Source organism: Alternaria triticimaculans (assembly GCF_023758025.1).
Source record: "Alternaria triticimaculans strain BMP 0046 chromosome Unknown scaffold_3, whole genome shotgun sequence".
NCBI classification, from domain to species: domain Eukaryota; kingdom Fungi; phylum Ascomycota; class Dothideomycetes; order Pleosporales; family Pleosporaceae; genus Alternaria; species Alternaria triticimaculans.
The window spans coordinates 2611817-2624170 of record NW_026055960.1 but is presented as its reverse complement, the minus strand read 5'-3'; the positions used below and the strand labels follow the sequence as shown (position 1 = coordinate 2624170).

The 12354-nt window shown below is 52.4% G+C and overlaps 3 protein-coding genes across 3 annotated transcripts; 1 reads left to right on the top strand and 2 right to left on the bottom strand.

Moving 5' to 3' along the window:
- Positions 1-595: 595 nt before the first annotated feature.
- Positions 596-3918, bottom strand: MTR4 (ATP-dependent RNA helicase mtr4; the record flags this gene model as incomplete). Its single annotated transcript, XM_049364206.1, has 4 exons — positions 596-776; positions 827-1389; positions 1437-3179; positions 3226-3918. 4 exons carry the CDS (start codon positions 3916-3918, stop codon positions 596-598), a joined length of 3180 nt encoding a protein of 1059 aa, XP_049224871.1.
- A 930-nt stretch (positions 3919-4848) lies between these two features.
- Positions 4849-9300, top strand: J4E78_003567 (uncharacterized protein; the record flags this gene model as incomplete). The annotated part of the gene is made up of 9 exons (XM_049364205.1): positions 4849-4855; positions 5065-6168; positions 6219-6311; positions 6363-6901; positions 6953-7106; positions 7159-7501; positions 7550-7791; positions 7838-7971; positions 8020-9300. The coding sequence occupies 9 exons, from the start codon at positions 4849-4851 to the stop codon at positions 9298-9300; spliced, it is 3897 nt and encodes a 1298-aa protein (XP_049224870.1).
- A 430-nt stretch (positions 9301-9730) lies between these two features.
- J4E78_003566 (uncharacterized protein) lies at positions 9731-10540 on the bottom strand (the record flags this gene model as incomplete). The annotated part of the gene is made up of 2 exons (XM_049364204.1): positions 9731-10514; positions 10536-10540. 2 exons carry the CDS (start codon positions 10538-10540, stop codon positions 9731-9733), a joined length of 789 nt encoding a protein of 262 aa, XP_049224869.1.
- Between the last annotated feature and the right edge of the window lie 1814 nt (positions 10541-12354).

The window sequence follows — 12354 nt, the reverse complement described above, 5'->3', positions numbered from 1 at the left end:
GGCTCTCGTTGCGTGGGCCGTGGGCGGTGTCGGGTGTTGTGTTGTTGCTGTGGTGGAGACAGCAGAGCCATACGAAGGCCCAAGAATATGCTAACAACCGGCAAGTCCGTGCACCCAACCAATCACGTCACATGTCACCGATGTCAACCACGATAATTGCCCTTTCATCTGGGGTTGAGGGTGGGTTCTCTCGCCACTTTTGCTTTTTCCATAAAAATCGCCCCTTCATGCCCTGCCTTCAGGTGGTCCCTCATCACAAAAGAAACCGCAGCGGCTAAGGCGGCACTATCTATATCGCATCACATATCACCATGCATGTCTGGAAAAATGTACGTGGGGGATCCTCAGCCATGGTGCAAGCCCACAACATCAGATCTAGTGAATTTCTATTCAGGACGCATTAACGCTGTGCCCCTTCTTGAGGTGCACAGCGTCGATAGCTCCTTGCGTGCGCCTGAGACAATGGCATGTCCGGTGGCGTTTTCATTCAACCGCATAAAGGAGAACGCCCTGTGAGTGCCATACTTACCTGCTGAACGATGATGCTACCAAATACTCCCACCAATACCATAATATACAAGACATGCTTCACGCATTACAGGTACAGGGACTGGGCGGCGACCAAATCCCTGCGGACGAGCTCAAGTGCTGCAGTGAACTTTTGCTCAAGCTCTTCGCTTCCCATGACCTTGGAGGCCTGGGCCATTTGTCGGAGCAACTCTTCTAATCGTCTGAACAGACGAATCAGACTTCCCTCGTACACATCGGTCATTTTGCTGCTCGAAGTTAGTTGCCGTTTAATGCGACGGTAGCAAAGCGAACATACCAAATTTGTGCAAACGTCGCACCCTTCGACCAGGCGAAGACGACCTCCATCAGCTCGTATTTGAACGACTTGAGGTACTCCTCCTCGTTGACTGTCAGCTTGCTCTCTTGTGACATCTTCGCGATAACCCTAGCTTGCTGTTGGATTTCGCGGTATGGCTTGGCAAGCTCTTCTTTGAGCGCTGGCACTTCTTGCGTCTTCTCCTCGAAGATGAAACAGCTAAGACAAGCGACGCACTGCTCTGGCGTCAACTCATTAAAGAAACGGTTGAAGAGCAGCTCGCTAAGCACGAGCTCGTCACCAGTGCTGATTTCGCAAGCGACACGGGCCTTTAGCTGCACGACATCGGCTTCGTCGATGAAGCCGAGGCGTCGCAACACACGTTTCCTGCTCTTCAACTCGTCTAACTGAATGACCGATAAAGCGTTCGCAATCTCTTTCCTGATGTTCTTGATCTTCTCACCAATCGCAATCTTCTGCGCATATTGGCTGTACAATTCGGGTAGCCTAGGCGAGTTGTGGAGAGGGTTCGAGAGAAGACGGGACTCCAGTACTTCGATTTTCTGCACAATATTAGACAACAATGCAGATTCTTGATCGTGAAACTTACCCTTAGCAGCCTCTTGAAGCTGTCGTCTTTAATGCCCATGTTCTCGATTGGGTCCAAGATAGCAATTCCGTCAGGGAAGCGCTTCTTGACCTCGCTCAGTGCTTTGCGAACATTGTTCCGTTGCTCTGTCGACTTAAGCTCGTTGGGGAGGAAGACACGGAGATGACCAATAGATTCGATGCAGTTCAGAACCACAGGGACAACCTCCATCTTGCCCTTGTCTCCCGCCGCAGGTGGGCGCACACCAGGCGGTAGGCCGTCGTTCACCGCTGGTACAAACTTAGTGTCGCTGCTGACCGGTAGTAGAACGTCGACAATGTAGGATTCTTCAGGTGGCAGAACTTCGCCCTTATTAGCCTTGCGAGCCGTGTACGCTACAACAGCACCCCAGCCGAAATCATAGTCCTTGAACTTGATCTTGACCATTCGGCCACCCTGCAAGAACTGCAAGCAGTAGTTCGGCTGCATGATCACGTCACGCATGTCCTTAGTGTGGTTGTCCAGTTGCTGTCGCAGATTGTAGTAGTCCTTGATAGCCGGCTCGTCAACAATGTTGGTGTTTGCCTTTTCTTCTTCAAGCTTCTCAAGTTGCTTCTCCAGGTTGGAGACACCTGCCGTGCTCTGGAACTGGAAGAAACACCTCTCCAGCATGAACTCGGGGGAAATGCCTTCCACTCGCATGAGGTTGAGAATCATGTTGTATCCCAAATGGAAAGCTGAGTTGAGGTTATCCTGTTGACCGCGGACAATCTCCTTAGCCACAGCAGGCTCCATCTGCTCGCCAATCATCATGATGACAATACCACGGTCATCGAGACCACGACGCCCAGCTCGGCCAGACATTTGGATGAACTCAGAAGGCGTGACCCATCGCTGCGATACTCCGTCAAACTTGCGCACACTGGTAAAAACGACTGTCTTGGCCGGCATGTTCAATCCGATAGAGAAGGTTTCGGTCGCGAAGAGAACCTTGATCAGTCCTTCCTGGAACAAGATTTCGATGGTCTCCTTCAAGATAGGCAGAAGACCGGAGTGATGAACACCAATGCCTCTCCGGAGAAGGGGGAGAATGTGCTGAATCTGGGGTAGTTGTCGGTCCTCCTCTGACAACATCTCGATGGCGCTGTTGAAGACCTTGGTCACCATGGCCTTTTCGGAATCGTCGTTGAACGCGAGCGAGCTCATAGAAAGCGCGTAGTTCTCGCATTCCCTCTTGCTAAAACTGAAGACGATGACCGGGTTGTAGCTCTTGACCATGATCATCTTGACAATCTTGTAGATATCCGTCTGGTCCTTGTTGCCGCCCGTGTTGGTCTTCTTGTCCTTGCCCTTGCCTTTACGCTTCGCCATGAAGTCCTTGGCCTCGCTTCCGCCCTTGTCCGCGATGGAAGACATGGCTTTCTGGAAGTTCTCTTCGCGGAACACACCCTTTTCATCAACCACCAAATGTATACCGTCGGCACCAGCGGGGAAGAAATAGTGTTGTAGCGGCGTCGGACGGAAATCGGTGTAAACAACGTGACACGGCTGGCTATGAGTTTTGGTGATCCACTCGGCGAACTGCATGGCGTTGGGAATGGTGGCGGAGAGGAAGACGTAGCGGACCTTGTCTGGCAGAAGAATGATAGTCTCTTCCCAGACGACACCTCTTGACTTGTCGCGCAGGTAGTGAACTTCGTCGAATACGACCCAAGCTACTTCGCGCATAATCTCGGAACCCCTGTACAACATAGAGCGCAGAATCTGGATATGTTAGTCTTCATCCTCCCCCAAAGCGTTGCGTACATACCTCCGTCGTCATGACCAAACAGGTTGCAGTGGGGTTGATGGTGACATCACCAGTCATCAGACCGACGTCGCCAAACTCTGCCATGAACTCTCGGTACTTCTGGTTGCTAAGCGCCTTGATAGGACTGGTGTAGATGACTCGCTGGTTGTTCTTGAGACATTGCGCGATGGCGTATTCTGCCACAACTGTCTTTCCGGCAGAGGTATGCGCTGACACCAGAACGCTTTCGTTTCGCTGTATCGAGGCGATGGAGACCTGCTGGAAGGGATCTAGGGTAAAAGGCCACTCGCGCGCGGGCTCTGCGGGGGCCTTGTGCTCAGAGATGGGGACGTAGTCGTAGTCCGGAGGGAGCGCGACTTGATGGCGGACTTGATGCGAAAGCACCACTGCCTGACCCTCTTGCGACTGCGCTTGAAGACCCGCTGCGGCAGCCATTTCGCGCGTCTGTTCTGTCTCGAAATCGTCGGTAACTATAGGCTCGGGCTCGTCGCGCTTCTGCTTCTTCTTCAGAGCCTGCGCGCTACTGTTGTCGTTCGCGGTCCCAGCTGGCTCTGCAGACGCATCCGCCATAGCAGTGTCAGCGACGGGTTCAGGCGACTTGACGGTGCCATTCGCCTGGCGCTTCTTGTTCTTCCGGGGCGCGGTGTCCGTGGATGGGCCGCCCTCGAAGACGTCGAACATGTCGTCGTCCATGGTGGGTGGTTGGTTTCACTCCGTGCGCGGTTGAGTGCGTTTGTCTCGGGGGGTTGCGTGGTGGACCAGACAGGCAGTTTTGACCTGTCGCGAAAGATTATCGAAGGCGAGCGCAACTGAGATCGAGAAACTTTGATGGGCCTTACTAAGCGGGTCGTTGCCAAGACATGGCAGCCGTGGAAGCTGCAACTCATCGAACCACCGCGACCAGAACTCCGCAACCTCTCCACTCTACAACACAGACAAAGTACGCCCCAACTCCACGCCAATTGCAACACCAGCTGACTTCCGAAGATGCTTGCCCGTGCTACCTTCCGCGCCGCCTCGGCCCCAACTCTCGTCGCCCGCCGCGGCTTCCAATCCACCCGCGCCCAGTTCGCCAGCCCATACCACTACCCCGAGGGCCCGCGCAGCAACTTGCCATTTGATCCGCTGAAGAAGGGCTTTGCCTTCAAGTACTGGGGATTTATGGGTACGCACTGGCGCGTCGCAATCACTGGGTTGTGCTAACATTCGCAGCCACCGGATTCTCCCTGCCATTCCTCCTTGCTGGTGAGGCGCCCGACTCGCTGATATCTACTATGAGAACTTATCTAACAGAATCTCTACAACAGTCTGGCAGACGAAGAAGAACAAATAGATGCAGTCATTCGGAGCGTGGGCACGATACTGGACTATGGGAAGGACACGGGATTTGTAGAATATCGGAGGGTCGCTCGGAGACCCGTATAGACACCACAGCATCAATTTCATTGTCTGTCTTCCATCATGATCCAATGCATGCAGATTACAAGTCCTAATGATACTTGTTGGATACCTCGGTGGGCAAGAGCCGTCTCTTTAACTTCGAAACGAGGTTCTGCAATTCTCCTCTACCATGAACCAGCACTATTGAGAAGTAGCATTTTCTGAGCAAATGCGAACCAGGGGATGGACGGTGAGCGAACGTGGTTCAATTGCAACACCTTGATGACGATGAGATGCGTTGCGTTACCCTTCGGTAGAAGCTCGGCGCTAGCATCACCAAAAATTCGGAAGCGCGATTCTGCCAACGGGGCTAGTGACCAGTCATTCGAGCAACAGGACGCAACATTGCCACGAACACAGTCCATGATCCTTCGGCAATGCGAAATCTAAAGATAGTAGGCAGGTCGCTCCTGCGATTTTCCGGAGACGAGCCACTACCGTTAACGGCGACTGCATGGGACGCCGCATCAAATGCGCTGGTATGCGCCTTCGGCCCTTCGGAATCACGTGCGACTATCGAACTCAAGAGACTGCATCATACTCGCAACGGCGTCGAGGAAAAGCTTGAAAGCATCGCATCGTGGGATGCGCCGTGCCCGCTGCCCTCGCTTACCCATGACTCAATCTTGAGCCTGCACCATTTCGCCGACACTTCGACATCATGTTTAATTTTGGCCGGAGGAGACATCGTGCTCGTGCGAGAGGACCCATCATCTACAGAAGAGCTAGTTGAGATCGTGGGCTCAGTCGATGCCGGTATCTCTGCTGCGGCGTGGTCACCAGATGAAGAACTTCTCGCCATCACCACACAGGCGGACACTTTACTATTGATGAGCCGCGATATCGAAAACATTGCGAGTATCAATCTCACTCCCGAAGATGTCAACGTCTCCAGTCATGTCTCTGTGGGGTGGGGAAAGAAAGAGACACAGTTCAAGGGCAAACGAGCCAGAGCACTGCAAGATCCAACAGTGCCAGAAAGTATCGACGAGGGTGTACTGAGCCCATTCGACGATCGCTCTGTCACGATAAGCTGGAGAGGTGACGGCGCATGGTTTGCAGTAAGCAAGGTCGAGGAAGAACGCCGTCGCATGATCCGTGTCTACTCCCGGGAAGGACAGCTGGACAGTGTGAGCGAGCCCGTGGACGGCCTTGAAGGAGCTCTCAGTTGGCGACCATCGGGTAATCTGATTGCGAGTACCCGTCGCACCAAAGATAAGATTGAAGTGGTATTCTTCGAGCGCAATGGTCTTCGCCACGGCCAGTTCGATCTTCGATTTACACCGGAAGAGCTTGCAGCCCTCTCGATTCCGTTAACACTCAAGTGGAATAGCGACTCCAACGTCTTAGCTGTGTCATATCCTGACAAAGTACAACTTTGGACAATGAGTAACTACCACTACTATCTCAAGCAAGAACTTCGATTTCCGGACGCCGCTCCTCGAACAGTCATATGTAGCTGGCATGCTGAGCGTCCGCTTGTGGTAGCTTTGTCAACTCCAGGTAAGTTGGCCCTCGTCAACACGAGGTTAATATGACTAAGTACAGTCCAGATGCGCTTCAAGTGCTTGAGTACGCGTCCACAATCTCGGCTGGCTCAGTCGCCCCGCCGAACGATTTTGGCATGGTCGCATCAATAGATGGATGTGAGTGATGCACTCTATGTGCGTGATTTGTCTGATACTGATTACTGCAAGTATCCCTGAAACTCACACCACTTCGCATCGCGAATGTGCCACCTCCCATGTCACTTCACACTCTGGCTCTCGACTCAAAACCCATGGACGTAGCGCTTTCAAAATCTGGCAATCGCTTGGCAGTGCTCTCCGACGTCGACCTTGCCGTATACGCTCTCGATCTCAACAAGCGGCCTATACCCAAGCCTAGTCTCATCTGGCGCAGTGATGCGATAAGTCATGGCTCACCACGTCACGTCACGTTCTTTGGTGAGGATCAGATCTTCGTACTATCAGACAGCTGGGACGAAGAGGAAAGCTCGCTCTGGCAGTCCGAAGGCGATGTGTTACTACCTCAAGGACACATAATGGAGACCGAGAACGCGTCCATACTTCTTTCCAACGTTCATCAAGAAACGCCGTACATCGAGTTTCAGAATGGTGCCTTACATCAGGTCGTTGTAGATGAGCTGAGATCGGATTGTGCTCCCCTAACGCCTTTTGTGCATAAGTTTCCTTCGTTTGCGCCCGAGGTTCAAGTGATCAATGTTGAAGGCCAGGTACGCAAACACACTCTCCGCGAGGTCGCATCAGCTGGCTAACACGGCCAGACATTGGCATTTGGATTGACAAAGAGTGGAGTGCTATACGCCAATGAGCGCATTCTGGTCCGCAACTGCACTTCTTTCGTGGTTACTACTGCGCATCTTATTTTCACAACGACACAACATCTACTCAAGTTCGTGCATCTCGCTAGTGCAGATGGTAAGTCCGCCTTATGGTATGAGAACAGGGAGCATGTTCTGACATTACCCAGAGCTCGAAGTACCCGCGGATGAACCCCAAAAGGATGAGAGATGCAGAAGCATCGAGAGAGGAGCTAAGATCGTGACGGTGATGCCAACGACATACTCAGTCGTGTTGCAGATGCCAAGAGGTAATCTTGAGACGATCTATCCGCGAGCGCTTGTGCTTGCTGCTATCCGTCGCCACATCGAGGCAGAGCGTTACGATGAAGCCTTCTTTGCTTGTCGTAATCAGCGAGTTGATCTGAACATACTTCATGACCACGACCCGGAGCGGTTCATGGCGAGCTTGGAAAAGATCATTTCACAGATCAAGAAGATCGAACACATTGACTTGCTCCTGGCGCAGCTCCGGTAAGCGATTAACCACATATCTTAGGAGATGGTTGCTAACTGTTTAAGTAACGAGGACGTGTCGGAGACCATGTATAAGGAAACATTGAAGACGAAAGATCTGGCTACGAAGCCAAAGCTCTCCCAAGACCAAGTTGAGAACAAAGTAAACCGGATATGCGACGCTTTCCTGGCCGTATTAGAGAAGTCTCAGTATAAGGACGCGCACCTGCAAAACATCATCACAGCCCATGTCTCCAAGACACCACCAGCTCTAGAAACAGGTCTTGCTATGATAGGTCGCCTACAAGGTGAGTCTTATACATTTGCGTTTTCCGCAGTTCTAACATGTCACAGCATCTAGCGATCCCCTCACTGATAAGGCCGCCGAACACATATGCTTCCTTGCAGACGTCAACCAACTATACGACACATCTTTGGGACTGTACAACCTTGACCTCGCCCTGCTCATCGCTCAACAGTCACAAAAGGTATGCTGATCGAATGCATGGGTCGCATTAGTAGCTGACCCTCAATAGGATCCGCGAGAGTATCTGCCACACCTGCAGTCTCTGCAAGATCTGCCCGAAACTCGTCGCAAGTTCAAGATCGACGACCAGCTCGGACGAAGAGCGAAAGCGCTCACGCATCTCAAAGATCTTCAAGCCTACGATGAGGTACAAGACTATGTGCAAAAGCACGATCTCTACCCTGAAGCCTTGAGCATGTACCAATACGACAGCACCCGTCTGAAGGAAATCATGAGGTTGTACGCAGACTTCCTGAGTGCCAACAACAAGAACAAAGAAGCTGCATTGGCGTACGAATACCTCAACGACCATGCCTCAGCTTGGCCATGCTACCGTTCAGCCAACCTCTGGCGTGAGGCTTTGTCGTCGGCCATTCTCGCCGATGTAAGCGCGGATGAACTCTCAAGCATTGCGACAGATCTTGCAGAAGGTCTCACAGAATCCAAAGACTACCTGTCAGCTTCATCAATAACACTCGACTACCTCTCCGACCTTGCGTCCGCGGCACGTCTCTTATGCCGAGGCTGCCACTTCGCCGAAGCAATTCGCATCGTCACACTCCGCCGCGAGCCCTCTCTCATCACCGAAATCATCGACCCCGGCCTCGTTGAGCGCAGCGCAGACATGACAGAATTCCTCGCCGACATGAAGGGTCAACTGCAAGCACAAGTACCTCGACTCAAGGAACTTAGGGCCAAGAAAGCAGAGGATCCGCTGGCCTTCTACGAGGGTATGATCGACGGTCCTGCCGATGCCAATATCCCCGACAATATCTCTTTGGCGCCCACAGATACAACGAGTGGTGGCACATTCATGACCAGGTACACAAACCAGACTGGCACGGTCAACACAACAACGACGCGCAAGACAAGCAAGAACAAGCGGAGAGAAGAGAGGAAGCGTGCGCGCGGTAAAAAGGGCACAGTATACGAAGAAGAGTATCTCACCAACTCCATCGAACGCCTCATCGAGCGCATCAACAGCATGCAAGAAGAGATTCAGCGGCTTGTTGAGGGTTTGGTTAGGCGGGGCATGAGGGAGCGTGCTGATGCTGTGTCCAACGCTGTCAACGAGGTCATGGAACGGTGTCAAGATGCTATCAAGGAGATGTATCCACCTGCGGCTGTTGGAAGCCCTGAGGCTGCCAACGGGGCACCGATTGGAGTTGAAGGCGAGGCGATGAAACCTACGGGTGGGGATGCGACGCTTTGGGATAGCTTGCAGGAGGTTGGGAAGAAGAGGGAGGCGCCTGTGGTGAAGATGTTTGAGAGGCTTAGCCTTTTGGGGTAGGCAGGCTGTGGTCTTTCAAAGTAGCCTTGCTTGAGACTCCTGAAGCTACAATTCTATGTGTCTCGGAAATTGCTACTTGGACGGTGCTGCGCAGGTGTCATTACCCCTGATAGTGAGTCCATGGCGGATGGATGACGTAACTAGCGTCTTGTAATATCTCCGCGTTGTCGCGTCATCTCTCCTTGGATACCTAGTCTTGCGAGATACGCGTCAACACCACGCGATCCAAAGCATTGGTTCGCCATGTTTTGCCCAAGTATACTCGTACAAGTAAAACGTGCAGCTGAAAATCACGCTTTTGTTCATTTGTGCTATACTGACGTTTGCAATCCCGTAATCGATCTGCCATGATACGACCTCTCGTACCCTTCGCGAACGCGCCGACGCCGTACCAGACTCATGATCGTCCGCCCTTTCTGAAGCCGGGCATTTAGCTCTCCAAAGGACAGACCTCAACACCTTGCTCCGCGCAAGCGACCTGGAAATCGAACAGCGCCTTCGCACCGCCCTCGTCCTCCTCCGCAATATCAGTCTTCACGAAGATCTTCCACTGCTCGCGGCCAGAGTGCTTGCCGATCGTAGCCACCAGTCGCTGCAGGCTGCGTACTATACCTTTCGCGAGCTTGTCGTGGTCAGGCTCGTGGGTGTCGGAATGGAAGAACAACCAGTCGAGATACTCTCCATACCGCGAATCTAGCTGGGATTTTTCGTTGAAAGGGAGCATTTGCTGGAAGAAGCTGCCGAGGTTAAGGTGCACAGATTTCGAAGCGACGTGGTCCTTGTCTTGCTCCTTGCACAGTAGTGTTACGATGCATACCAGACGATCGATAAAGGCGTACGGATTGCCGTATTGCAGCAGGTCTTCCGAGAGGTCGATCTTGGTGGTACGGAACTGGTTGGCTGTCTTCCAGATTGCGCTCTTGCATGTAGTAGGCTTCCTGTAGCCGATGACCTTGCGGAGAGTACGCGGGCGGGGGAGGGTGGTGTAGTACCTGCTTATACTGCCCTCAGTGTTGAGGAGAAGAGGGGTTTTGTCGTAGACGACCCACATTGCCTCCGTTCTGATTGCTTTGGAGACCTGGAGGATGTTAAAACGACCTGCTCCAGATTTAGCCTTGGCGCCATGCTTGGGACATAGCTCGAGCATCCGCTTGGTTGTTCCAGGGTGGCAGCACTCCTTGACTACGACAGGCTCGTCGATATCGAATGCGAGGCTGTATATGTCTTGTCGTAACTCCATGGGGATCCTATCGAGGGCTCCGAAGCCACCTTGCTCCTGCCCATCTGATGCGCTCGAAATGGCTTGGCACTTCTTGGGAGAAGCGTAGGCGTTGTACTCAGGGATTGGGCTTGGAGATCTTGATAGTGTGGTCAGCTCCGAGGTGTCCGTCAGTGCTGGCGATGCAGCTCGATGTCTATCAGAACAGTCAGTTTCCATGCTTTCGGTCATGTTTTCCCTAGTGCCTGCAAAAGAGGTTCGCGGCGATAAGGTTGTGGTAGGGAAAGAGAAGGTAGGCAGCAGCAAGTAAAAGAGCAATAGAAAGACATGTAACGCAGGGTCGATGTTCTGGTAATCTGCCTTCACCGCGACAGGAGAATGTTGCTTCTTCAGGTGATCGAAAGCTAGTCACAAGATCGCGGTTCACCCAGGATTTTTATGCTCGTGGCAATGCTTCAGTCAACAGGCTCAATGCGATTGGCTCCCAAGATGGTAATCGTAGCCAGAAGGACACGATGTAAGTACGCAGTTTCCCTGTTATTGTCATCCTGTCATATCTCAGCCGCCTTCTTCAAATTATACTCGCCGCTCTTTGCAAGGTCTCCTTCTCAGACTAAGTAGCCTTGTTTGATCGCTCATTTTCCACGTTGTCTTGTCAACGTCATCAACGCGTCCCCGTCCGTTTGCCAGGCAACCATCTGGTAACACCGCGCTAGTCGCAAACGCTCTTGTTGTTCTGATCTCCAGTACTGCGTATTCATTTTTTTCGATCAGTCACACCCGCTACGAGACCAGTAAGTACTACTCTCCCTAACAAGTTAATGAATCGAGCGTTCTTTCATTTGCGTTACGTTTCGGTCAAGCGTTCAGATTTTGGTTTGTGACAACGAACGCCAGAACTTGTTCTGTAGCGTAGTGGGAGTCGATGTCTACTAATTTATTCTGTGCTAACGTAGGACATACTGTTTACGATCAGGCTATGGTTCACTCAAATGCAGTTTATAGAAACCAGCCTCTTCGTAATGCGCGCACACAAGCTGACACTCATCAAGATCGACGATCAAGATGGCGAAGCTCTCCGATGACACCACTTCAGCCATGCACGCTCAAACACAGAGTCCGCTGTTCCAGTTGCCTGGAGAAATCCGCAACAGGATCTACTACTACGCACTTGACATGTGCTTCATACACTCTTCACGCCGATCGGCACAAAGCACCTCCGCGCCCGGCTCCATCAATCTACAAGGACATCTGGAGCAACACCCATCGTCTACGAACCTCCTCCTCGCCTGCAAAGCAATATGCCGAGAGGCTGAATCTCTATTCGCCGAACTCACTCCCGCGGAGGTCGATCTCCAAGTAACAAAGCGACTCAGCCGAACCGCAAAACGCACACTAAACTCGTTCATGCGGGTCGTCATTCAATACCCTGTCGAGAACGAGAGAAGGCAGCGAGAAGGCAGCGAGAAGGCAGAAGCTCGGTGAAGGTGAGCACCAGACAGTACGGCTGGGAGCTGTTCAAAGCTCTCAAGCTATATACACGCGCATCGCCAAACCTTTGTCAAAACCGAGATATGCGTCGAGAGGCTACAGTCCACTATGGATTGCGCTGGCCAAGTCGCTTCCAGTTCGCTGGGGCCATCAAGAGAATGGCAAAGGACAGGTATACGCACTGGGCGGTCGAAATCCAGTACGAGTACTACGACACTGGAGATGTCGCAGAACTTCAAGAACTGCGCTACATTGCTTGGGCGAGAGATGAGGTGGAGAAACTGGGCAAGCGGATTCGGTTCTTCGTCACGATTTTCCATGGTGGCCCTGCAAAGAGAAGTTTC